This window comes from Melanotaenia boesemani, chromosome 9 (genome assembly GCF_017639745.1).
Source record: "Melanotaenia boesemani isolate fMelBoe1 chromosome 9, fMelBoe1.pri, whole genome shotgun sequence".
NCBI lineage: Eukaryota > Metazoa > Chordata > Actinopteri > Atheriniformes > Melanotaeniidae > Melanotaenia > Melanotaenia boesemani.
In genome coordinates, this window is record NC_055690.1 from 12,690,488 (window position 1) to 12,718,469 (window position 27,982).

Below are 27,982 nucleotides of genomic sequence, written 5' to 3' on the forward strand. Positions count from 1 at the left end.
TGTCTGCGAAATAATTATTCCTTAAAACATCATTTTAATTTATTGTTATACATTGTACTCTTTAAAATATCTGCACTTACTGCTAATATCCAAATGGCTGTATACAAAGGATATATAGCAAAACAGACCTGTGAGATGACTGGGTTCTGTATTTAAACATGGCAAAAAAATAATACAAAATCAAAATTATGGCAGTTGCTTCCCTTTGTTGACTCATAATGCTTCTTAAATCCTGAGATTAATCCATACAATGAGAAATGAGGTAATGTTGCATTCGGATTTCCATGCCTGCTTTGATTAAATAATTCAGTACATGTTGCCAAAAGTCAACCTCCAGGTTTGTGAGCCTTTAGAATTCTATATTTTTCTGTGTTGAAAATAAAAATAAATATTTTACAACACAGAAATGAGAGATAATTCCAAGGAGCTGGAAAAAAAAGCCCAGAATAGGAACTCTTACTGTGCATATTAAAATGCAACAAAAGTCTTAGAAATTTGACCTTGTCTGCAGCTTTTATGGCTGATTCTGCAGCAATTAACTCCAAACATAAAACTGATATAGTACATAATGAAGTGCTGCAGTTGATTCCCTCTTTGGTGGTTGGTTTTGTAGGATTACATTTATTTAACCCAACTAAAGGTAAGGGTCACAACTCTTAAAATTTTAATAGAAATAAGAATTCACTTGTTTTGTCTCTTTGCCCTTCTACTCCTGATCACAACACCAGTAAATAAACCTAAAGTTTGTTCTAACTGGAAGACAAATCATGCTTCAAAGAGAGCAATGCATGTACAGATGTTGCAGACTGCAGTCAGTAATTTAGTTGCACCGTGTTGGCAGTTCAGAGGTCTTAGATCAGTCATGTCAATAGCAAGCTGTTTATGAAGATAGCAGGATGGATGACTGAGGTTAAATGCCTTGGCATTCATTCATACACTCCTGATACTTGAAATATTTCATTGAGAAAAGGTTAACGTGCCCCAGATATGAAGCCACAGTTTGAGAGCAATTGATTGTAGGTAGTTTGATGATTTTCCTCAACGTATTGCCTGTGCCCTGGTAGACGTTGCTGGTGGGAGAGAATGGACAGCAGAAGGCGCTTATTGTGTTTGTTTGCTATGTTCATCCATCATCCTGAGTGCTGGATGGGAAGATGGAGATGAAGATGGAGGCGACTACCTGGAAATGAGGCACTATGACTTTGACTTTGCGCTCTGAATCTACAATGAACCACGTCATTGACTGGAACTGCAGTGCATCTGTTTTCTGGGGCGTTCACGTGGAATAGAAAAAAGCTGAGGATATCCTCTTGGATTTAAGAGGTGGGGTCATCGTTACAACTGATCATATCAGAGAGTAAAATTCCTGTTGTTAAATGCTGAAATTGCATCACAAAGGTGAGTAAAATTTTGTGTCTATGTATCAATTGAAAAAAGATTCTAACACTGATAGAAGAAAGCGTCTGATAGAAGAACTTCCTCCCAACGTGTCATTGATGGTAGGAGTGTGGGCGGGCAGGGGAGCCTGATCCGGAGGAGGGTCGATGGATGGGGGAGGAGCTGGGGGACATTCGAGGGCTCAGCTCGCCTGTCTGGAGGCGCCACAGCAGTTCTTCATTAGTGCGACTCAGCCGCTTCTTCTCATTGCTTTCCTTTTCCACGTGCACCTGCAGGTTGGCATTCTCTTCAGAGAGTTGCCTGAAGAAGAAAAAGTGAGAAAAAAAGTAAGCGGGAGGAATTCAAGTCTGTTTTCTTATTGCAGGAAACACCTACTTTATCACAACTACCTACTGCTGGATATAACCAGGAAAGTAAAACCCAACAATCTTCTGTTCTACTGGTTTAAACATAGAATTAAACCTTCGGAAACGGTATGAATTTAAACAGACCTGGACACAGCCAGATTCTTGTCTATTCTCTCTTTCAGGTCTTCGTTCTGCTGCTGTAACACCTGCAGTTTCTCTTCCAGGTACACATTCTTTTCAGCCTGCTCAAAAACAGAGATGGAAAGGTGCACAACATTAAATTCTTCAAATGTGGATTGGCAGCCAAAAACAAAAAATAAACAGGAGAATATGTCTAATAGGTTGTTTTATAAAAACAATGAGGCTTTGTCTCTTTTTGGGGGGAACATATATAGTTGAAACAACGATCACATCAATTATACATCTTAAGTAAATAAAGGGTGTGTTTGCAGTGATTAAATTAACATTATTAATCTAACATTTAAAGCCTGAGCCAAGAAATAATAGGCAGAAATCAATTTTTTTTTATATCTGAACTCTTTACTTGGCCCTTTATCACAATGTAAAATAACAGAAATAATGTGCATATATGTACAGTTTATTACCATTTGATGCATCAGAATTTTTGAGCAGAAAAGAAAATCCACTGGGGTGCAGAAGACAAGTATCAGATTGTTTACAACAGGGGTTTGAGTTTTTAACCATGAGGTGACACAGTAGGTCTCAGAAACTCTGTTACACATGGCATTAAAGGGTAAAAGAATAAGGGTAAAAAATATAAAAGAATTTAAATTTAGTTATTTGATTAATATGCCAAGTTGAAGGGCTTATCAATTTAGTTTTCATTTAATATTAATATTTTATTCACTATTTATGTAATTTTCTAATTATGACATTCAATAAAAAGATCATAAAAGTGCTTTTTTGAGTAATGAAGTTAATATCGATCACACAAAATGTCATTAGTGATACTTTATGTAAAAACTTTACTATGTTTATTAGTTGTTTTGGTTTTTGTTTTTTTTAGATAATAGATTCTCTCTTTTTTTATGCATATACAGATATTTGAAGTATTTTTTAGTAACAATAAATCTTTAGCTGGAAGGTTAGAGAAAGTAACTCCTCTTATTACACACCCCGACCAAACAGACTTTATGTATAGGGAATACATTCCTCCACTAAAATGCGTAGACTAATCATTCTAATAGCTTATTCTACTACTTATAACTTGGAAACAACAATAGTTTCTCTGGATGCAGAAAAAGCTTTTGATGGAGCTAAATGGAAATTTTTTCTAGCTACTTTAGACAAATTTGGCTGTCATTCATTAACTGGATTAGAAACTTATACAGGTCTCTTAACGCGCGTCAGGACGTATGATCAAACATGTCCAACTGCTGGAGGAATGGGATGGGTTGCGTGGTTGGGAGGGGGTTTGGGGTGGTGGTGGATGGGATGCTTCCTTGTCTTCAGGCATCGGGACGAACACTGACCCACGTTGGTCTTGTCTGGGGTTGTCTGGTCCTATCGGATTTCTGGGCAATGCTCTACCGGGGGACATGGGTGGCTTTAGTGCCTGCAGGGTGCTGGCGCTCAGCACCACCTGGTGCCCGCGGGGCCTGCTTGCTGCTATCCTGTGCTGCTTAACGCTTCTGCCTCGTGTTGCTGGGGGGCTCCGGATGGGGGCCTCCTCTGCTCTAGGCTGTGTGGGTGTGCAGTTCTTACTTTGTTGTCTCTCCCGAGCTCTGTAGACCTGTTGGATCCTTGGGTCTTGGGCTCATCCTTGCCTTATTTTGATGTTTCAGGGTTGGCCAAGGTCATAGCCTCCTCACGAACACATGGTTCACCTCTGCTGCGTGGTTGCCCTTCCACGCTCAGACGCGCATGCATACTGAGGTGCTCCTTTCTATCAGCTTTCTGCTGGTTGTGTGTCTGAATTTTACTCTTGATGTCTATCTGTTGTGTTATCTGTTTCAGATTGTATGATGCTTTCTGTTTGCTTCATGTTTAGACGTAGCAGCTGGATGTCGAGTTGTGCCTGGCCTAGGCTGTTTCCCATCTTCTCTTTCATTTCTGTTCTTTTGTCTCTTTACCCCTCTTCTTTCTACCTTTCTATTTCACCCTCTTTTCCTTTTTTTACCCCTTTCAGGTTCAGCATTAATATATTAGTTCATGGCAGAGCAAAATAATTAAAAACACACAAAAAAATAGTTTAATAATAAAAATTATTTAAAGTTCCAAGAGCAGGCATATATACAAGATTCTTCCCTTGGCAGAGCAAATTTGTCTGGCACAATTTGGTTCTGCATGACGATGGACAGGGTTAAAAAAAAGTAAAAAATAATACATTACAGGGATTTTTTTTTGATCACTTAGATTTGACTGTTTCTGCAGGACAATCTAAATGCTAAATTTACAAAAGATTAATTTATATAACAGAAGGCAGTGAAGTGATGATGCTTGTCTATGCTTCCATCTCTCCTTTGACAAAAAGTTATGTATAAATCTTCAAAATTTCATAAACCCCTACATTTAAGGTGTCAGTGGACATCTCAATAGTAACATCATATAAAAAACAAGCATCAACTTTTATCTGATGCAAAACTAAAGAAAAAACATAAAACCTACTATTTTCTCCAGTTCTGAAATCTTTAGCTCCTGTTGATGGATTTGTTGATTTTTCATCTCCAGAACTTCTTTCAGGCTCTTTAAATCCTCTTCGATGTGTTTATATGGAGCCAGAGCATCCTAGAAAGGAATAAGCAGCAGATTTACCTTGTCACTGTCGTCAGAGCAGACCCGTATTTCAGCATTCAGCGTCATGAAGCACTCACCACTATCTGCTCATCTGTGCTCTTACGAAGAGCTTCTTCAAACCGTTTCGCTCTGTCTCTGAGGCTTCGATTCTGAAAGGTAAGTGTGTCCACCTGATCCTGGTGACCGCATAGAAATGAACGTGTTAAAGTCTGCCACAATCTACAAAATGTGCCACAGTTAGGATCTTAAAAATCAACTTTTACAGAGAACTGCTAACCTGTAATGAAAGTCGGATCCTTTCAAACTCTTCTTCCAGAGACTTCTTCTGCTGTTCATGGGCCATTTTCAGGTCTAACAACAGAAATAGCATTTGGTCATCTCTCCTGGTCCAGAGAGAAGGAAGGGTATCAAGTTTTAAATGAGCTGCTTACTTTTTACAGTCCTGGCGTGCTCCTCCTGCAGAGTGACCAGTGTGTCACTGTGCGCTGTCTCCATCTCCATCAAGGATGCCTCATGGTTCTCAGTCATCTCTTCAAGCTTTAACAGAATTTTAATTCACAATTTCTTTTATTTGAAAAATCCCCATTCCCCATTACATTTTCATGTTATTCTCACTTCTCATATAACACAAGGGTAAACCTTGCCAGCTTGTATGCAGTAAGACCCAGACTGCACATACCTGCTCTTGCTGTTTGAACCTCAGCTCCTCCAGCTCAGCTCGTTGTACCGCCTGCAGGTTCTCAGTCTCGTCCACGTGCTGAGCCTTTAGCCGCTCCTCCAACGCTCCCAGCTCCCTCTGCTGCTGAGCCTGCAGTCCCTGCAGCTCAGCCTCAAAACGACGCTCCAGGTCCTCCTTCTCCTGCTGCAGCTGCTCCCAGTGTGCAACACTGGAAGCTGGAAAACACCATAGACATGACATGATTTCACCAGATTTAAGTTTAGGCTATTCACTTATTACAAATTGAGGCTAATTAAATTCTCTCTCTCTCTCTCTCTCTCTCTCTATATATATATATATATATATATATTATATAGCATTTTTGCAAATATTTCATTATATCTTTTCATGGGACAACACTGTAGGAATGAAACTTTGATATACAGGATACCAATTTATAAAAACTAATCTTTGATATTCTGTATGTCAAAGTTTAATTTCTATAGTGTTGTCCCATGAAAAGATATTATGAAATATTAGCAAAATGTGAAGGGTGTACTCACTTCTGTGAGATTCTGTATATATATATATATATATATATATATATATATATATAGAGTTAATTTGCTTATTTGTTTTAAATTTGCTGCATCAAAAATGACTCATACAATCTGAATAATATAATTTAGTAGTGTAGGGAGTCATTTCATGTTCTCTTTTTTATGTGATGCATGGTTTTAGATTTATTTTTGCTTTTACTTAAAATTTCTTAAGTCAGTTATCACTGTTATAAAAAAGATAAAGTTGTAATCTAAAAACTGTCCAAAGAACAACCTTTTAATAGTTTCTGGTATGACTGGAAAAAGACTAAAACCAGACTTCCCCTAGCAGTGTGGATTCTCAAGAGTCACTTTTTCCCTCTATCTCTGCAGCCATACACTGTATATTACATCACATGTTGTTTGGTGTGAGTCATTCACTGTCTTTTCTCCCCTCTGTGGTTCTATATGTGTCACACTGTTACCCACTTACCCACTTCATCCCTGATTCTGGCGAGCTCCAGGGACAACTCCCGCTCCTTCACAATGGCACTCTCACTCTGAAACACAAACACATAGAAGACTGATCTTACCTGAACTGACAGTAAAAATAGATGCAAGTGTTCGGTCAGTTAAACTCTAATAGATACAAGATCAAGTAGCTAATAGATCAAATTAATAAATTTTGTTTGTTTTAATAATGTAGATCTCTGTACTTCATGCTTGTAGTCTTCAGGATAATGAAGGTCTAAAGTACAGCAAGGTCTACATAGGGGTTTCCAGGGTTGGAGCACCAATTATTAAATGTTTTTTGTTGTTGTTTTTTGCTGTTTTATATGTTTCAAAAAGAAAACCACATCTGTTTCTTTCAGTAAGATAAGAAATAGCTACCAATAACGATATTAGATTAAAAAAAAAAAGTTTTAGTATTTACTTACTTTGGAAGAAAAAGAACATGATATAAACAAGGCTATGAGTTACTAATATACATTTAATCAGTCAGCATATACAGCATTTCCACAACCTGCCCAGTATTCTATCACAAAAGAAAACACACACACTTAACGTGACTCTTTATCACAATTTAAAGGCATATGAAGTCTGCTCACATTGCGGATAAAGCAGACATCAAAAAGGTAAAAAATTCATGACACGCTCAACATAACGTCACAACAGTAATGATGTCACCCGCTAAAAGGTTCTCCATACAACATACAGATGTTAGGAGGTAATTGTGATGAGCTCAGGCGAAATAAAACATGGCCACCATCATTTCATATGCTGAAGCTCCACCTCTAATCCCACTTCTCCCCAGACCTGTGCAGACGCCGCCCCTGTTAACACCTCTGGGGAGTTTTGTGACATAAATTCTAATTTTCCCGTATGCTATTCTTCCCTGACCATGGCAACTTACCTAATTATTGGGAGTGTGAATATGATAAACCATTTTCCTAATCATTCACTTGTCAAAATGATCAGCAGTAACATCTAGAAGAAAAGGAAGATGGTTTTCAACTGCTTCAGAGGTTTAATCCAAAATTTTATGAAATTAAATAAAAAATTATTAATTTCCAGAAGGAATTCCTAATTTAAAAAGTTATATTTACAGTTCATAACAACACTGCTTTATTATGGAAAAGAGAAAAGAACTAAAACCCCTATATGCATCCCAGTACATTAGGGTACGGGCCCCACTTATTTTCATCATCTCAGCACAGTACTGTACATTATAAAATAAGCTTGACTTTTTATATAGTTGAATCTGTTCTTATTCTAAATGATACAATTTAATGAGTTAATAAATCTCTCTGAAGTCTGCAGCCATGTTATTAGCACAGCTGCAGTGGGACTATACAAACTTCCAATGTGTAGCTGCTAATTTGTTTAGACTCAGAAGACATTCAGGGTTCAGTACAGACAAAACATGCTGTAAAAATGCTTTAAGGTTTAGGAAAATTAGCCTTTCAATCTTGTAAGTAAAAAGTTTATCGAGAAGTAAGAAAGAGAATAAATTATCATGCCAGTTAGTAAAATGTAAACACAGAAAATAAACCGATTTATATTAAGAAAACAATGTAGAAACCAAAACGTGAAGAGTTTGCAGGGCCATCATATAAAACAATGCTGTGAAATATTGAAAAGATGTAAAACGACACACAAGCCAGCTTTGACTCAGCATAATCATACAGAGCTTCGCACTCTCTGCCAGCTCTGTCGCTAAGAAACAAGTGAACATAACCAGCATATAGACAGACACAATCAGACCCCCCACACATCACCAGAAACACACATGCGCACAACCACAAACACATAAAGGAATTCTATGTGCTGAAACAAGCTTACTGCCTGCAGAAGACACTGCCTTTACCGTTTGGTCCAGGCAACACAAAGGAAGGACAGGAAGCCTACAGCAGCAGTGGCCCATACTGGGCTAGCAGATAGCAGCATCCCTTAGCCTGCTGAGGAGGCAGCGGTGACAGACGCGAAGCAATGAAAGATACAAAAAGAGAGCCAGAGAAGGAGGGAGGGAGGCAGGAAGGGGAATCAGAGGGGAGGAGAGACGGGAAGACCGAAGCCTCACCTCTTTTTTTCCTGGTTTGTGATCATCATTTATCCCTCCTGGAACAAAAGACGGTCAGCCACAGCACCGCTCTGCCTGCCCTCCCCTCAAATCCCCCCTCAACACGCCCCATATCACATTTATACTGATGGTAGGGAGCGACACACGCATGCAGACACACAATAATGTCTTTGGGTAGTTAAAGAGAAAAAAAGAATGGAGGAGATGATGCAGAGGGAGGAAGATGATCAATAAGTAGCTGATTTTTTGCTCTGTTACTAAGCAAAGGGGAAATTCAGAGCATGCAAATGCTTAATAGTAGACAGTTTATTGTTATAAACTCTTATTAAAGCGATGACAACAACTGCAGCTCTGAGTATCAAGTTCAACAAAGAAACAAGACAAAAGCAAAAATAAATGGCTTATCAAGTATACATTATAAACCCCTTTATATCCTTTAAATGTTCATTCATGCATCCAATGATTGTTCTAAAGCATCATCGCTGTTGCCATTCTGTAGTTACTTGTTTGATACTGAATTACAGACAGATTTATGGAAATACCTCCTGACCACGAAAACAGAATATCACAGGAAAACATCACCTTTAGCAATGCTGTCATTTTTAACATGCACATGTTTTAACCAAGACAAGGCAGGACACGATAGAAGGCTGTTCAAGCTGCTTTGCATTTAAATGTGCTGTGTCACACAGATGAATTTTGAAGCTCTCCAACTAGAAGACATTTGTGGGTATTCTGCCCATGTCTGACCATGTGAAAGCACAACCAGGCCCAGGCAGGGAGCTCTAATCTCTTTAATCATGGGTGGGGCTGGGAAATAAAGAAATTGTAGCAGAGGACCAGGAGAGGAAAAGAAACTAAAGCTAAACAGAACCCACTCTGCTAATTTCTAAACAATAAACAAGCAACAACAAACACGTTTTATTAGGACAAGCTGGAGTGATTTTTTTTCTCAAAATGATTATAATGGTGCATGCACAACGATGTGATTATTTAAAGCTAACAATCAGTCTACAGAAAGAAACACATTGGATAAAAGGTTTGATGTATATTTTAATCTTTTATAATTAAATTAAATACTTTGAAGATTATGGTTGTTCAAGACCCAGGAGTGAAATACTAATATGAAAGCATATTTTAAGAATAAGATACTGAGATCAAATGTGTGTTGATCATCCTGGAGCTGTTGGTGAGACCAACAATAATATATTGCATAGTCCTATAATACATTTATTCAAATTTTAAACTTCCATGTGAAAAAAATGCCATTTTCTTACATTTGAACAAAAAAAATTTAAAAATGCTCAACATGTTCTGCAAAATAGTTCACTAACAAATTCTGCAGGGTGACTCCTGATATACTCAGTCATTTAAAACAGATCTTAAGCAATGTGACTGGATGTGTGAACAAAGTAATGCTGACAACAAACGCTAGATGCCACAGGTTTTCTTTGAGCATGGGCATGACACATGCTTTGTGGTTGATTCTTGAAGCTCAATACAAAATTCTGTTAGTAGTTTGCATAGGCAGTCCTGTTAGATACTGTTGGTAAACAGCAACTCAAAGAATAATAAAAAACAATAAAAACAAGTCTCTGACTGCATGATAGATATAATCCTTGTTTTGAATATTGTAGAGGATTGCTTGAAGTGGTGCATTGAACTTAAAGGAGTAAAAAACAAAATAACTACTAAAATATAAAAGTGTTAACATCTAGAACCATTTAACACTGATGACTTCTACAGGAGCTCTTTAACATTCACTATAACCTTGTTTTAAGATCTAGACAGCTTTAGAGGTGAAGAAAAGACAAAGTCTATTCTTTCTGTTTTGCTGAAGCCCCCCCAAACTTTGATAAATCCTACCTTAGTACAAAAGTGCTGAGTAGTGATGCTGAAAACATCCAGGCACAGGGTGGCTTTCTTTAACTGAGCCTGAAGGCTCTGCAGCTGCAGGTCCTGCTGCTCACATCGCTCCTGCAGCTGCTGGATCAGAGCCCGGTCCAGCTCCTGTGCCCTCACAGTGCGAATAGCACCATGAACTGCTGTTGTCTGCCCACGTGCTACAAATAAGTGCAAAATAATGAGTTAAACAACGTATCTGCCTTCTTGCAGACATAGTCAAATGTTTTGAAGTGAAAGATTTGAGAACTCAAAGTGAACAAAATGCGTAATTAAAGCAGCAAAAGATCATGAAATGCAAAGGCAAACCAAACCAGTGAGAAAATGATTCATTTAGCAAAACTACGATACCTGCAACATGCAAAATACCAAACATTCACTAATTTCAACTGAATAAATATCAGGATTTCCTGTCAGTCCTCGATGCAAACAGAACTTTTTTAAACTTTAAAATTAAACGGTAGTTAAGCTTAAAAGCACACACAAATAAATGAACTGCTTATTGAATCGACCCTCAGTGGTTTATCTGCTGCCGTAGTGAAAAACAGCCTTTTCAACTCAGATAATTTAGCAACAATACCTCAAGTCTAAATGTTCAGAATACATTTTAAATACAGTCTGAAGTAGAGTGCATATTTAGTGTAATTCCAGACCATTGAGAGCAAAAAGCCCAGGTTCATAGGGATCTGTGAACTTTTCAGGAAATAACTGAAAAATGTCTCATCACATCAGCAGAAACTGACAAGCAAGTCCTATCATAGGAGGAATTCCTTCATTCTCTGATCAAATAGCAGCAGGATCGATTGTTCATGGCCGTGTGGACTGAAAAACAGCTTCCTATTCTATTAATCACAACATCACAATAGCTATTTACTGTACCAAAACTCCATTTGCAGCTGTTGTTATGTGTGTGGTCTCTGAAAAGCACAACTTGCTGACTCATAATATTGTAATCTGAGCCTGCAGATTTGCTACTGAAGGAACCATCATAGCATTAGGGCTTTTTCAGCTTGTTGCTATGGAAACACCAGGTTGCCATGGGTAAAAATTTCATAATGAAACACAGAGAGAGCATGAAAGTGCAATTTTTAAAGCTACAGTAGCAGCCGATGAGTTGCTTTGCACCACAAACTAATGAACTGTGAACATATTATGAGATCCACACAGTTTGTCTTTAAGTGCATGTTGTGTGATGTGACTGACTTACCCGGGGATTGGGGTTTAGGTGAAATCACTGCAAATCTTTTAGGGGAGGATTTTGGCAACAGCACAGCCTCTGTGTCCTTCTGCAACTCTCTCCTCAAGGCTGTGTAGAAAAGTTTTCACATTTAAAATACAAAAAAAAAAACTTTTTATTTCTTCTAACTAGATGTTTGCATAATTAATATACTTTTTTTTTTTACTGGAAGGCCTTTTGGAGAACAAATCAAGATTAATTTCCATTAAAACACAGTGTAGATGAAACAAGCATTTCTAGCATTATATATCACGTTATGATCAATATTACTACATTAGTTGATTTATACATAATTTCACAAACACACCCTTAGAAGCATGCATGTACAACAATGACAATACCTGCATAAAAACCTAAAACCAACTCTCACAAACATATAAAAGCAACGTCTTGCATATAAAGTAATGAATTCTGTCTGGTGCAGCACCTCATATGGTACAATGACCACTAGAAGGAGTTGCAGCTGCACAGCCCCATCCTCTGTTGCAGGAGGATGGGGCTGCTCGGCTTACACTGAAATACACAACATGGCCACCAGCTGGCGATAATGCTCCACATTCATAACTCACATGCCAACGTGGAAAATATTGTGCATCTACTATGCGGTACTGTATTGCTGTGATGCAATGTTAAGTAACATTTACAACAGAACAAAGAACAATTGTTGTATTAATTATTTTATTTTAATAAATTCTTTTTAGTTCAATTTTTCTTTCAGTCCTAAACTACACCTCCCACTGATAAAATTCTTTTATTCTTTTATCATTCTCTAAGAAGCACTCACAAAGATGCAGGTGTATAATATCTTGACAATCTTCCAGTTGAAATAAAGAAATAATTTCAATAATAGCAATCATTACACAAATTTCATTTGAAAAACTCACCCAATAGATATTTACACCCAATAGAACACAACGAAAAGGAAGATCTTGCCACTTACACTAAAGCCCCCATCCTGTCTGACCTTTGCCCACTGAACTCATGATCCTTAAAAGTACAGTGTAAGAATTACTCACATCAAGTGATAAAGATGGGCATAGAAATGACTGAATACCAAGCACATTCATGAATGGATGGTGGTCATCAGTTGCCAAAATTCTTCCAGACATAAACATGTTTTCATCTGTAGGCGGATCCAGTGGCCTCACCTATCAACACCTATCAAACAAAGCTGGTCCTGCAGTTTCAAAGCTCAGAGGTTCTCCCTTCACACACAGAGTTGTTTGTCCATTCAGAGACATTGTAGTAAAAATGGTGGCACAAATAAGGTAGCTGCCATGAATGTGGACCCATGGTAAGTAGGTATAAATGGCTCATTCATAGAGAATAAAAACATAACAGTTACTTTAGTAAAGTGATTAGATACCAATAGAAACAGTTTTGAATGATATACTGTATTACATTTTCCCTTCAAATCCCTCATCCAATTAATAAATGCCTTTAGCTATGTCTGACATCATCTACTTTAGTCCTGAACTAATAAATGATATTGACTGTTTGTGATTGAAGGCTGCAGCTTTTCAGTCATGCTCACAGCAGTTTATGTGCTAAACTCCCACCTCCTCCTAACACCCCCACTAGCACTCATTCACACATCCAGTCATAGGGATCACATGATCACAAGACAGAGTAACCTTGAACTCTGATGTGAAAATTGCAAAGAACACACACGCGTGCACACACACACGTAAACCGAGCTCTGTTTCCCCTGGCTGTGTGATGCATGTCAGTACCGTGTGGGGACCAGTGCTGTGGCGGCAGACTGCGGCGCTGCAGGCTCGGGGCGTTAGGAGGTTGAGGTCGACTCCAAGCATGGACGGTTTCACTGGCTTTATGCAAAAGTGTCTCATCACTGCCACAGCTGGGAGCTGAAGGATGTGAAGGAAGAAAAAATAGGTGGTAACCGAAACTGCAAAGTGTTGCTATTTCCAGATCTATCAGGTACTTCTCAGCAGTATACTACGATGATCAAACTGCTGTAAAAATGTTACATGTTACATTACAGGGAAATTCTGGGAGATGCACCTGCCTGGTGACCATGAACAAGAGTGATAAAGGACACATGGGATAAAATGCTACATAAGTTCATGCAACATCACTGGTCTTTTTCTCAGTGCTCAAGTATGCAACGAAGTAAATTGGGAACTACTCAACAGATCTTTTGGTACTTTACACAACTCAAAAATTAGTATGCATTATGTCGTGTTCTGGATTATTTCATTCCTCTAATACTGTAATGTTCTTACAGGCTTAATTATTGAGATAAAGATGTTTTGGTAATAGTAACAGTAGTGAAATGACTGATAGACATATAAAACAGAAAAAATGTGGCATTATATCTAACATTATTAATTCAGTGCAGTTCATTTTTTTTATTTCATTTTAATATTTAACTTCCAGCATGTTTGAATCTATCAGTGATTTTTCAAATCTGCTAATGTGTTTTAATTTGATACCTTTTAATGATTTTGTACAATGTGTGTGTTTGTATTATGAAACAGAGAACAGTATTTTGCCTCCTTATACGTCAACGATGTGTGGTGAAAGTGACAATAAACTGAACTGACTACATTTTGGATTCAGTGTGCTCTGAAGGGATAAATACATTCTTACAAAGTGATTTTTTATGAAAAGAATAAAATAGAGCCTTTTGTTGACAAAATCAGAAATCTTTGAAATACTTCTACAAACCTGTTCTTTTGCATTTTCACAATCAGCTATTTTACTGTTACCTCCTCACCTTGGGATTTTTGAATAGCAAAAAAAACTGCAGATATTCACAGAAACTAGTAAACATCTAAATTATTCATATCAGCTTATTACACCCTGAGCTTTTATGCATATGAGAAGCTTTGATATATAAATATCCAAGAGTTGTAAGGGAAAACATATTCTTCCAGTTACCTGTAAGAGGTTTTTCATGGCTCTTTTTAAAACATTTCTAGATAGATAAAAAGGTTTTAACCTTTTCGCATTTAGGCTTCCTCTGTCGGTGTAAGAGAAAAGTCAACAAACAAACCAAATGACCTCTCATGAAATATTCAGCTCCTCAATCAATGGCAGTGCTGACACATTCTGCACCTATACTGTCTGCAATTAAACAGTTTGAATGAAGGACAATCTTTAAGACATCATTACTGTGATCTAAGAATAAATAAGACAAGAATCATGGATGAAATAACAAGCTCTTGCAGTTAAATACAACATGGATTCACATGTAAGCGGTACTAGAACCAGAATTGCTTCAGACGCAGCTGCAGCATTACAAACCTAGATTTAAAAGAGAATATCAAATTACTTTTGGTATCACATTGCCCAAGGCTTATGTGATGCCTTCAGTGACTTTTCTCACTGCAGCAGGCTGAATTCACCAAGGAGGCAGCACATTTTTTTTTTGTTACTGAAACAAAGATGGAGCCAAGGCAACGATTAGCTGAAGGAGATGGCTGTAGGCTGACTCACGCTGCTAAATGCTTGTTTCTCGCCTGCATGCATGTGCTGTAGAAATCTACCCCCCCTCCCACACTGAGCATCCTCTGATCGTCAGCAAGAAGCTGGGACAACGACCTGACTCTGCTGGTGACTGATTCCCAAGTAGTGTGAATAATGAGCAATTTCTTGCAAGCATTTTGTTTCTCGTTAGAAACCCAGCTACAGTTACGCCGAATGCACAACATACAAACCTTAATTCCATCAATAACTCCTTTTCTGTATTAATATTCTTAAATAAAGCTCTCTGGCCTTTGTGAAGGCGATGCAGATAACAGGAGAATCTACTGTGTGAAAGATTTGTGTTATTTGTTCTCATTAAACAAGTGATATCAATGATTTGTTTATTCAATCACAAGTGAGTTCAAGATGTGACTTTTTAATTGGACTAAAAAATAATGAGGGAAGACATCATACATTTAAACTATGTATGTCTTCATACACTCTAACACTTGAAATGGAGACAGACTGTAACTATTTTTATTAGATCCTGTCCTAGAAAATTGTACAAAAATTGTAGGTGCTTTTTCCTGCAAGAACTGGTTTGATAAGTAAAGTCTTCACCAAAAGGGATACAAAAGAAAAAAAAAAGCTGCAATGGGCAAAAGAAAAAATGCAATCAGGGGTTCTTTTATTAAATTGTGCATAAATATGTTTCTTGTTTTTTTATCAATCTTATTCACAGAACAATTACTTACAGGGGCACAACTTGATTTCTACTTCATGTTTTAACAATAAACTTTTAGACACTCCTCCAGTTAATCGTAAACATAAACCCCAGCGGTAAAAACATCAGCAATTAGAAAAGTGGCATGCTTATCAGAAAAAAGGATTTTTTTTTACTGTCGGTCTCCAGAATACAAACACAGCGGAAAGAAAAAATAACAGAGGCTATTAAACTGTTTTTCAGAGCAACAGAGAAAAGGTCAAACTTCAAATACAAACTACACATCCCCGAGCAACAGCAGGACAGCCATCCTAACACACTCCAGACTGCAGAAATCTGTAGAACTGTATCATCATAGTACAAATCAGAGGTTCTGCATAATTCATTAATTCATTAATTCATTAATTCATTAACTCATTAATTCATTTCCTATGCCACTTATTTCAGTTCTGGGTCTCGGGGAAGCTGGAGTCTATCCCAACAACATAATTCAGTGTTGTTTATTTATTTTCAGCGTGCTTTGTGAATGGCAGGTTGGACGTATTAATAAAGGTCTGCTTGAGCTGAAAAGACTAAGATGACAAGTAAATATTAACCACTATCTAACCAGTTGATTTAGATGGCATTGCCTCAGCTTTCAGTACCATTGGTGGGAACCTTGGAGTAAAGAACTTAATAAATCACAATATACAGTCAATAAAACTGAATTAAACTAAAAAAGTATTGAACTGGATTTCTTTCTATTTTTTACATTAAAACATTTTTCTTCATATTTTAATGTTTAATGATGCAGATTTTGCAGTGAATTGTCTGCAAAGTCAATAATTTCAGTGGTAAAACTCCTCTTGAGCCGACTGCATGGATGAATTGCAAATCTGAACAGCTGACTGATGTTCCTTTTGAGCATGTCCTCACTCCCAGTTGAAACACATCCTTGGAACACATCCCTGTTGAATGTGGCTGCACTGGATATGCATATGTCTGCTGCTAATAGAGCAGCTTTATCTGAGCCAACAGAATTTGCCAGAAGGGAAATACAGCCATGCAAGCTGCCAGTCATGTATATGCTGACTGAGGGTCTCCAAAACATTTTAATATCTGGTAGGAACCCATTTAGTCACTTCAGCTCTATATTTGCTGCCACAAAAAGAAGTTTGATGCAGGTAGATGCCCTCTGGTGGTTGGTGGCCCCTTGAGGTTAATAAATATTATCTTGACCTTGGCAGCATATTCAAGTTTAGCTGACTGTCATAGCGGCACCAAGTGAAACAGCTGTCACAGAGACAGGAAACAAAACCTCCTGGTGTGTCGAGTGGAAATGATAACGTGGATACTCAATTACTACAACTGCTTTTTTTGCATAAAGCTGTCAGACATGTAGAATGACAGTTTGAGCCTGTCTGTTGTACACTGAGGATTGTGGATTTGCAAACTGCTTCTCTGTTTGGAGAGATATCTGTGGAAGTTTAGCACTGGTGCACAAAGTTAAATGAACAAATGATCATAAACTCATCCTGTTCTAAAGGATACAAGAAATTATGCTGTTTATATTTAGTAATACTTTTTCTGTAATTAATAAATAATAAGTCAGCTAATATCTTTGCTTGTGAGACAAAGATATTTCTGGGTTATTAACATGAATACACCAGGAAGGTAAAAGAGTTGTCACTGAACTGCGGACTGGGATCTGATCTAGATAAAAATCTTCAGTATGCAGGCTGGAAGAAGCAGCAGGCAGAGGAGAGTGACCTTTGCATAGCACTGCCTCATGTTTAAAATGGTTTGATCACATTTAAGCTAAAGGACATGTAGACAGTGAAACTCTCATTTACAGGAAATAAGCAATGAAAGAGGCACTCACGCTGAGAGGGTCGGCACGGATCGCTGTGGCTGCTCTCATTTGACCGGTTGCTGGACACTGATGAAACGCTGGAGCTGCGAACAAAACCCAAGGCAGCCAGTCGGGCAGCTGGAAGGGTGGAGAAGCCTGGAGGACGGAGACCCGACTGGCCCGATTTAAGCAGGAGGCTTTTGGGGGTGATTTCTTGATTTGACCTATTCTGCTCTCCTACACCTTGGTAGAAAAATATGAAAAATATAGCAAAGAAAATTTCATGTTTTACCTCCTTGTGCAACAACTTTCATTTAGTGACCACTACATGTGGCAGCAAGTTAAATCCTGACATATTATGAAAACTGGTAAAAATGTGCTGTGTAGGTTGGCAGGATGTGTAAGATTTGCTGCTCTAAAATTGCTTTGCACTTCAAAGACTTTAGGTGCCACAAGCCAAAGCTAGCTCTGAGCATGACAGGAGGAAAAAATAGTCAAATTATTCAGAAAGCCGAAGAAGCTTGCTAAATAAATTACTTCACTGCAGCTTGAAAACTTCATGAAGGGGCATGCAAAGAATTATTAAGCATATAAGGGGGAATAGAAGCATTTTAACTCTTAAAATTCCCCCAAGAACTATCACTTATATTGCCAACAGTTTCGCAGGAAGAGTAGTGTGTAATTTTGTGGGATTTCCACATTTAAAAGGTCGCTTTTACTCCTATGTTGCAAAGAAACCTTTATTTTGACCCGGAAATTGTGATGAAGCCACTTCCTGTTTAACTTTTAACCAGTTTGATGGTAATGTCCAATCAGGAGCAGAAAAAGATGAACATGTGATAGAAAGTTATTGGTGCCTCTAAAAAGAACAAAAATAATGGGCCTTTATGGCTGGAATAAAGCAAAGAAGATGTTTTTGATGCATGGTGGCTCCAAAAGACCAGCTGAGTTGGAGTGGATTTAGTGAGGATAGTAGGTAAAATAGTAGCGTAAATAATTGTAAATAGGACAAAATATCTGTAAGTAGTTTCTGTTGTGTGCTTGTTTTGACTTGAAAGAATGATGTGCAGATGAGAAAAGGCTTGGCCACTGTTGATCTGTGTTTTAGTTTTACAAAGTGCTGTTAGTAATAAATTGTGTTTTGTTTTGTTTAGTTTTTTTTTCTCTTGGTCGGCCTTTATGATGCTGTATGATACAATAGTTTAACCTTAACTTAAACAGTCATAATCTGACAGCCGAGGCTGTCCTTAGAAATAATATCTGTATGTTGCCTGAGCTTAAAAGGGTTGAGGTTCTAAATGCATTTTTACACCAACAAAATCAGGCAGACCAAAAATTAGAAAAAAAAATGGCTTGGAGTTTTAAGAGTAAAAATTATTTGAATAACTAGCAATCAAATTCTTTTCTGTATTTTTGAATACCATTAGTACCATACCAACAGATGACCGGCTCACCTGTGAGATCCTGGTAGCCTGCTGTGGACACCCTGGTTGCCTGAGCTGACTGACATGAGGTTGGAGCTGACTTTTGACCCGTCTGCAGGGCCCTCGTCTTGGCTGCAGGCTGCATTGTGACTGCCCCTAACCCCAGCTGAGGCCTCAGGGCTCTGGGAGAGCGATAAACACCCCCCCCTTCCTGGGAGGCATGCTAATAAGGGACATTATGAATACAGTCAATTACTGTCAAATTTGCTAGTATTCAATATCAGTTAATGTTTATTTCTCACCTCTTGGAGATATTTCTTGGACATCTCATCATGAAAGCTCTCCGACCTCCCTCCCAACCTTTGAGGGACAGTGTTGATTGGTGGTTTCCCTCCTGTTACAGCAGCGCCTGAAGGGTAGTAGCCTGCCTTCTGCATCTCCTGACGATATTTGTCGAACAGCAGATTGGAGGAACAGAGGACTGGTGTGGATTTAGACTGAGGAACAGCTTTTGAATCTTTGTGAGCTGGTGGACGGGAGTAAGAGGATAATCTCGGCGGGTGTGTAGAGACTTCCTGCTGGACATCAGCGTCTTGTTTTGCTTGCGTATTCTTCCGAACATAAGTGATGATTTTTGGTCGGACATTTTTGGGCTTCTGAGGGGGCGAAGATCTCCTGGGTTCAATCTCTTTCTGTTGAGGCATAACAGGTTTGGGAATGCCACTGCACAAACTAGTCTTACCAGGAGGTTTGAAAGCTGGACTTACACCTCTAAGGGATTCACCACGCTCCAGGCTCAGCGCTCTAGTACTCTGGACTTTGGCTGGAGAACCACTCGGTTGTTTCTTGGGGGAACAGGAGGTAGTTTTGGGAGATGTAGGTGTTGCAGGTCGACCAGGGCTTCCCCAGGGCTTCCTCCTCTCCAGACTTGAGGAGCTGGAGGTGACTGTGTTTTCAAAGGAGCCTTGCTTTTTTAAGGTGTTATCAAAAGAGTGCTGCTTCTTTAAAGTATTGTTAAAGGAAGGCTGCCTTTTGATACTCTTGTCAAAAGAGTTTTGTTTCTTCAGTGTGTTATCAAACGAGCCTTGTTTCTTTATGGCTTTGCATTCAATCAATGACTGAGTCCCTTTTGTACCTGTTTTGGCTGGTCTGATCAAATCATGACTTTCATCAGCTTGTGTGCTTTTATCCATTTTAATGTTGCTTTCTTCAAGAAATTTTGTTGCAGAAGATGAAGCATCATGCTCAGTATAATCACAATCTTCCTCTGAAATTGTATTACCAGCTTCATTCCTTAGGTTATTGTTCTTTTTGTGCTCATCGCTGGCATCCTTGAATAAGACTCCATTGTTCAGTGGTTCCTGTGATGGAACATCCTCTGAGGAAAATGTTGAATTCAAATTCTTGTCCAAATCTTTCTGGTGTATTGTGCTTTTTCCAGCAAAAGGAGAGGTATGATCAGTTGTTTGAGAGGCCCTGGCTCTCTCAGAGATGGTGCTGCAAGCTTGAGAGGCCAGAGTCAGGTCCTCTGAGACGGCCGAGGCAATGTTCCAGGAGTCCGTCATCTGTGTAGCAGTGGCAATGCTTGAAATGGTGGAAAGACAAGTCACAAAGACATCAGTTTCAGAACTCAACTCTGTCCTGGAAGCCTCTCTACTCTCAGAGACATGGGAGGCAGCTGGTTCCTGGCCACTAGCAACAGGCAGAATTGACTTCCCTTCTTCCTGCCGCTTATCATCTGCTGCCTGCTCTGCTGTGGCTTTTCTGCATGATGAGGGCTGTTCTTGAAGCTCCTTCCGCTCTGCAAGTCCAACAAAGTCATCCTCCTCCTCAACCAGATAAGCCTCCAGCTCCTGACACTCCAGCATCTCAAACTCAGCCAGCTCAGGGTCGTCACATTGAGAATCTGTCCCCCAGATGATGACTTTGTCCTGCTCTGCTGTCTCAGTCATCAGTCCTGGCAGAGAATGAGTATCGCCAGTTCTCCCTCCTTCTTCTGTCTGAATATCGTTGGCATTTGCATCACCAGCAGCCCGTATGCCATCCTGCTGGTTGTTATTCCTTAACTCCCCACTGCCAAAGGGCTCTCCTCGCTCACACATTGCAGAAACAGATCTGAGTTTATGGCACCCTCAAGAGGCTTTAAATAGTCACTCATCCATGTTATCAGTTATGGAAAAAGTGTGTCTACCCATCAGAGAGTCTTAGTGGCACAACAGGGGCCCATTTCCATGTGTTTCTCAAGTATGCTGGAATTCAGAATCTCACATACCATGGCTAATTTGGAGGCTGGATCTTCATGAGGCCTGGCGTTGTTGGCCTGTAAAAGACACAAAACAAAACAGAGAAGAAATTAAAAACTCGGAAACATAAAAAATCTGAATTTATCTGTTGTAAACTCTGAAAAACCAGTAGTATTAAATCTTTTAATCCCTTAAAATTTACACTAAGAAATAAAGATAAAATCTTTTCTTTGCATTTTGCATTTTTCTTCAAAACTAATAATAATCAATGTTTTTTTTAACAAATGACTGAGATGACAATAAATAACATAGTAACAAGAGTGAAATGGTAAAAATCTGAAACAGTAATGAGATAACAGATATACATATCTAAACCAAGTAGTAGAGATGGCTCAGGTAGGTTTATTTCCACACTGTTTTAATAAAATTCATTATAGTCATCGAAATGTTTGTTTTACCAAATGTTAAAGCAAGCTTTGGAAGGGTTAATTGCTTCAGTGAATCATTATAAATTGCTTACATGTTATTCATCACTTATTTTGGCTTCTTCTCTCAAAGTCCTCACAGAAAAACTGATTTCAAGGTAGTGTCCGTGTGAAGAGAACATAGTCATTACCTTTTCTTTCATGCCCTGTCATGACAAAAAAAAAAAAAAAAAAAAAGGCAAACTGAATATCAGTGTACCTCTATAATATAACAAAGCATTTTAAGTTTTAAGCCTTCAAACAGTAAATGATGCTCTGGGCCGTATGGAGTGGACAGAACCACACACAGTTTTAGAGGCCATCCATAAATATGATTGCAACAAAAGCTCAAACTAGGACAAATTTCACTAGTACTCTGTAATGTCTCATTTGAAATCTGACCCATTATACAAAAAGGATGCCATAAAGGTAGGCTTTAAGAATGGCATCATTTATCAGGAGGAGTAAAGAAGATGGAACAAACAGGAGACCATTAAGCTTTGAGAAAAAACAAGTTCTGCTTCATATTAAGTTTCATTCTTCTGTTTAATCATAAAATGTTTGTTGTTGGTATCACCGCAGCATCTTTGTTCTTGTGTGTATGTGTGTGTAATCTACAGCAGCTTTACCTTAATCAGTCATGACTTATTGTTGCATTCATTGCTGAAAACTCCAGTAAATACATCAAACAGTTTCCAGAAAACACACAGACAAGCATTCATCCCTGTTTGACGTGGAAAGAAGCATTTTGTAGTTGCCTGTTCAGGGGAGCTGCGTGACTGTGCTGTAATGGTCGCATGCTGTGCTGCAGGGGGAGCAGGTGGCTACTGGGTCTGTTGATTCCTCGGTTAGTAGTGTGAGGTAGTATTCCACCCTCCAAACTTGAAATTTTTGTGTAAATGATCACTTGTGAGTGCATTTCTTTAAGCATTTAAAGGTAGTTTTATATGACAGGAATTTGTTAAACCTTACAAAATAGCTATTTAAAGAACTGAAGACCCCATAAAGCTGAAATTAGACAAATGTCTCAAAGTGTGTTTTGCAATGCTGTGCAACATCCCACACAGTAATCTCTGAAGCCTTGGTTGAGTCCAGTTAAAACATAGTGAAGCAAATAAAATAGAAAGGAGAGATGGTGTGAGTCTCCACATGATGCATTTAACAGTCCATCTCTGATAGTATGTGGCTGTGGATATTACTGCTGCAGCTGTTTTGTGTGCTGGTAGAGCTGTGGCTGAAAATGTTTGTTGTGTTATCTTCATTTGCTGCTTAAACTATGTCGATGTCCAGCTGTAGTACTTTTTGAAACTGTGGTGCCTCTTTGACAAATGTGCAACCAACACTCCTGGAGTTCAGCTAGCAGAGGAGTCCTTTTATGCACATAACTGCTGCACATATAGTGTTACAACCATTAAAAACAAATGTGTCATCGAGCACAATAGTGGCAGCTGTGTCAACCAGTAGCTGCGCTCATAATCTCAAATATCACATTTTCAGAGATACTGAATGAAAGCTGGGAAATCAGTTCCTTTAGTTTTCGCTTTTTAGTTGTGCAGACAAACCCTGCAGCCACAGGTCATCATACTTAATGGCCTACTACATGATAAATAATACAAATTGTAATATAATACAGACTAGTTTTAAGGTAATGTTGGATGGACTTGTTTAATCTTTGAAGCTGAATAAGTAAGTACCTGTAGAATTTCTCATTATTAGCAGATTAAGTAGAATATCTGCACATACCATAAAATTCTCAAGGCAGATAATGACCATATGATTAAAATTAGCCAGTAGGTTTGTTCACTTGCTCTGATCATATGAACAGTGTGCAGTGAAGGAGACTTTTGCAAGATGTGGGACACAGGTGCTGTAACTCCACCCATAATGTCTTTAGTTTCTTTGAGCCTGAGCTTTTATAAATTTCTCTCTACACACTAATATGTCTTCAAAACAGCACTGGTAAGACCCCTTCTGAAGAAGAAGAATCTAGAGCCCAACATTTTTGATAATTACAGAGCAGTACCCAACTTACTGTTTTTAAGTAAAATGGTTGAAGTTGTTTTTATCCAATTACATGAGTTTCTACATAAACATGAAATTTTAGATAAATATCAGTCTGGTTTTAGGACAAACCACAGTACCCACACAGCCTTTTTAAAGACTGTTAATGACCTCAGATGTAACTTGGACTCTCAGAAACTACCAGTCCTGGAGCTACAAGATCTAAGCACTTCCTTAGACACAGTAGATCACCAGATTTTTTTTAGAACTCTGGTGAGTGTCTCAGGTACTGTTCTTAAATGGTTTTAGTCCTATCTCTTAGACTTGGGGATTTTATCAGGAGCTACAGCGCTGATTTTTTTTACATGCTGATGACACACAGCTTTCATTGTCATGTTTCCATGTGACTTAGAGCCATTGAACTGTATTTTAAATATTAAGTCATAGATGGCAGAGAATTTTCTACAGCTTAACCAGGACAAGACTGAAGTTTTAATTATTGGTCCTGAAGATCAGACAGAGACCATTTTACCAAAATTACTTTATTTTAAACCCTCTTAGTAAGTGAGAAATCTGGGTGCACCAGTTTTAAAATCACTGTTTTGGCTCCCCATGCATCTCAGGATTCTTTTCCAGGTTCTTTTAGTTGTTTATATATGCGTTAATGGTCTTGGGCCTTCTTATTTATATGACCTGATTTTAAATTATGAGCCCTAGCAGACCCTGAGGTCCTCTGGTACCAGCCTTTTCATTGTTCACAAAGTCAGGACTAAAGCCTACGGCGAGGCCTCGTTCCATCATTACAGCCCTCATCTATGGAACAGCCTGGCAGAGACCCTCCGGGCAACAGAGACTGTTGATGTTTTTAAAAAGAGGCTCAAAGCCTACCTTTATAGCTTAGATTTGAATTTTATTTGGTCCTTTTTATTAACTCATCTATCTGTATTTTTATTCTTCTTGCTCTTATCTGTTCTTATTGTTTTATTTGTTTATTCAATCTTTTTTTTTTTACTTTTTGACTTCAGCCTGCTTGGTCTGCAGGGTTGTTGCCATGGTGACTGCCCATGTCTGGGTGGCTGGGGGTCCTGCACTGCAGCCCTGTGGCTGTGTTGTGGACTCCAGCCTGCCCTGATCTGGGTGGTTCCTGTGGTGGCTACATTTAGTTAAAAGGCAGTAACGAAGGTTGGGAGTTCATGTTTGTTCAGAATGGGGTAGAGGTGTGGAGTGGGGGGAGTGTGTGTGTGTGTGTGTGTGTGACTGTGCGTGTGTGAGTGTGTATGAAACAGACAATAACGAGGTGTGTGTTTTTGGTGGATTTGTTTCAGTTTGGATTCAGTAATAACTTTGTTGTTCATGCATTATTGCATAAAAAATTTAATGTGTTAATTCACAAATTAATCTCTTTGCATTAATGTGTTAATTGTGACAGCCCTAATATAATGTATGGCTATATATATATATATATATATATATATATATATATATATGCTTTGTTTTATTTATTTATTTTTCTTTATTTTTTATTTTTTTTTACAATAATCTAGCGTCCCCCTAATCTTACCTTGGGACCCCCAGTTTGGTAAAGGCTGCTTTAGACAAATCCACATATTTCCTGATTCCTGCAAATGCTTCTGCACAGTTTCCACCTCATTACATCTCCACACCCTCATTACATAAATTTTTTTCAGTGCTCGTTCATTCAGTACCATAAATCTTTACCACAGTTTTCTCAGTTAATTACAACTTCCCTGCCTTATAATTTCAGTGAGCAAAACAGCATCTAATTTCATGCCTTCATCAAAAGGGGGATGACCTGCTCCAAACACACCTGAATAACAGGCTTTCTTTAAACACTTTTGCACACTTACAAAGAAATGCAGGAAAGTCCAAAGATATGCTGTATCTGTCTGTTTGCAGCACAAACACACTAAATGCTGTTTCAGCATGTCGTCTGCAGAAAAGAAGCCAGTAAATCAGATTCCTTCTCGCCTTCTTTTCTCTTGCATTCCCATTGGGTATCACATAGCACTGTAACGACTTCTGTTCAGCCACATAAGGGGGAATTTCTGATGTCACATTGCTGTTTTATAACTCCTTGTTGAATGGATAAACAAGGAGTCACTCTGACCTCATCTACAGTTTGCATTTGAAAAGTTGTCAGATTTAAGTTTCCAATGGTCACAAACAGGTCATTCAAAGCCACCTTGATTTCTACACCCAGGGTTGTGCAGATATGTGGAGCCTCTATGCTCCAGTATAACTTGTATAAAACCAGCCTCGTTCAGGGCATTTTTAAGTACTCTTATATACATCATCTTGGATGGGATAAAAATCAGATAGGGTGGCAGCAATGCTGCTCACTTGTACGGTTTTTGTAGCTCTTGAATTTCCATTACACAAATCAATTTCATACCTAGCCAGTTCACATGAATTTACATTACACTACATGCAGCCACAAACTCTTCCCAGTTAAGCAGACATTCACTGATGCCTGACAAGAAATCATTTTCAAGAAAAAAGCTGTGACCTGGTAACAGACTTGCTTTTACTGCAGCCTTGATTGCTTTTCTAACCTGAAAATTACATTCCAACTCCAGTTCACTGCAAGACACTGTGCAGAGAGCAGAGTGCATCATTGTTTATCTGTCTAGTGTTGACATGACTGATATGGTTCTCTTGTTATTACATTTGATAAGAGTTAATCTATCAAGGATAAAAGTGTTTAGGGTTTATAAGTAACTGTATGAAATAAAAAAGCCTGTTGGAAACAACCTAAGCTTCAATAAAAATCAACTGAATTAATATAATACAGTTGATCAATTAAATTTCTAATTGATTTAATCAGTTTATGCTTCTTTCTATTCATAAATCTATTGTGATTTGAATGACAGTGCGAGCATCAAAGAATAAGTAAGAAACAACTCAACTACACAGCACCATTGTACTTGCAGTAAGTGGAGAACTTGAGCCAGAGTTGTAGTGCACTGCTGGACAGACTCTATCATGAGTCTGTCAGTGTGCTATATTCATTCCTCCACTACATTTCTGCACTTTCATCCTTTTTCTCTTTAATCTTTGTTCCCTAGTTGTTTCTTGCAGTGGGCGTAAGTAATTTCCATTTCTCTCTCTTCTGTTGCTGCAAAGCTCCTCATGTTGCTACACTGACTTAGTAATTATGGCACATAAGAGAATTAAGACATGTATGCTTATGGCATGTTCCCCATCCCCCATCGCTCAGCGACTCACCCTGCCACCTGCCTCCTGATAAACAGGCAAGACCTTCGCTGGGGCCTCTGATATAATCTTTGCATCCTTGCACTTGTGTCCGTTTGAGTGTGTGCTAAAATAACTTTTCGTCCTTAGTGAAACCGATGCTTCCTCTCTTTACAAGTCACAAATCTAAAGCAGAGTAGAGATCAAGGCCTTCCTCTACTGTACAAAGCTTTACTTGATGTTTAATCTAGAATCCTCATGAAATATTGAAGATGAATGAAGATGGAGGCACCAGTCTCTGTCCAATTTTAATGCTTCAGTGGCCCTGACTTCTTTGTGTAACCAGCCAAAGCTCACAGCAGCAGCAAGGTGTGCATCTTCAGGTGAAGAGACAGGACCTGAGTACAGAATGTGAATGCAATGCATTAATAAATCTTGCAATATTAACAGCTTTCATACTGAATTAGTGGCTCACAAAGCTTTCACTGCCGGATACCTGAGGCCTCAGTGGTTGTGAATGCTGCTCCCCAGTCGTCCATATCTCACTGTCCATCTTACATAAAACTAAGGCCTTTTGGAAACTGTGATGACTCAATCCACATCAACAGAAATCTGTCACTTCACTATTACTAATGTTCATTCATCTTATGCTGCCTTCTTCCTTTTCTAAATTTAATCTACAGAAGACTCATGATCTACCAGACAAAGGTCAAAACAAGAAAACACTGCTGCAGAATTTAAAATATGAAGCAGAAGCTCAATGATAGAGCAGATTGTCCAAGGTTTGACACACACACACACACACTAAGGTGAGCCTACCTACAGAGTGGATGCCTCCTTTCAGCTTGACTGTGTGCTGGGTTCAAACTGGCCCTCCAAAAACCAGTTAGCGAATAAATGAAAGATAACAACGTTGTTACAAACACCACAAACAACAGGCTCTTCCGCAGCCTCTCCAGCAGATGCAGCAGTGCCAAGAAATCCAATTATCACTGCTGATCTGAGCTTGAGGCTGAGAGGGACAGAAAGAACCCGCTGTCTTCCGCATGAAATGGAAATCCTTACCGGTTTGTTTCAGATAATCCGCCGGAGAAATGCTCGACAGTGAGGAGAGGAGAAAGAAGGGAGGGAGGCATCTAGTCTGAATCGAGATGAAGAGGAATCAGTCTGCAGCATTGTTGGAAAACAGGGAGGAGAGGAGCCGAGAAGACTCGGCGCGCCTTTACGCGGT

At 38.7% G+C, this 27,982-nt stretch overlaps 1 protein-coding gene across 2 annotated transcripts; it reads right to left on the reverse strand.

Annotated features, from left to right (window-relative positions):
* Positions 1-13: 13 nt before the first annotated feature.
* mtus2b (microtubule associated tumor suppressor candidate 2b) lies at positions 14-27,964 on the reverse strand. 2 transcript variants are annotated; one of them, XM_041995409.1, is made up of 15 exons: positions 27,817-27,964; positions 19,133-21,150; positions 18,861-19,041; positions 17,437-17,649; positions 13,153-13,287; positions 11,390-11,488; positions 10,147-10,343; positions 6,193-6,259; positions 5,182-5,396; positions 4,934-5,039; positions 4,780-4,853; positions 4,580-4,678; positions 4,374-4,493; positions 1,890-1,990; positions 14-1,698 (listed from the first exon to the last, which is right to left on the reverse strand). In XM_041995409.1, exons 2-15 carry the CDS (start codon positions 20,930-20,932, stop codon positions 1,491-1,493), a joined length of 3,615 nt encoding a protein of 1,204 aa, XP_041851343.1. In that variant the 5' UTR covers positions 20,933-21,150; positions 27,817-27,964; the 3' UTR covers positions 14-1,490. The 2 variants fall into 2 exon arrangements, with proteins under 2 accessions (XP_041851343.1, XP_041851342.1); XM_041995408.1 differs by having other exon boundaries at positions 1,890-1,987; positions 18,861-19,053.
* Positions 27,965-27,982: the final 18 nt, after the last annotated feature.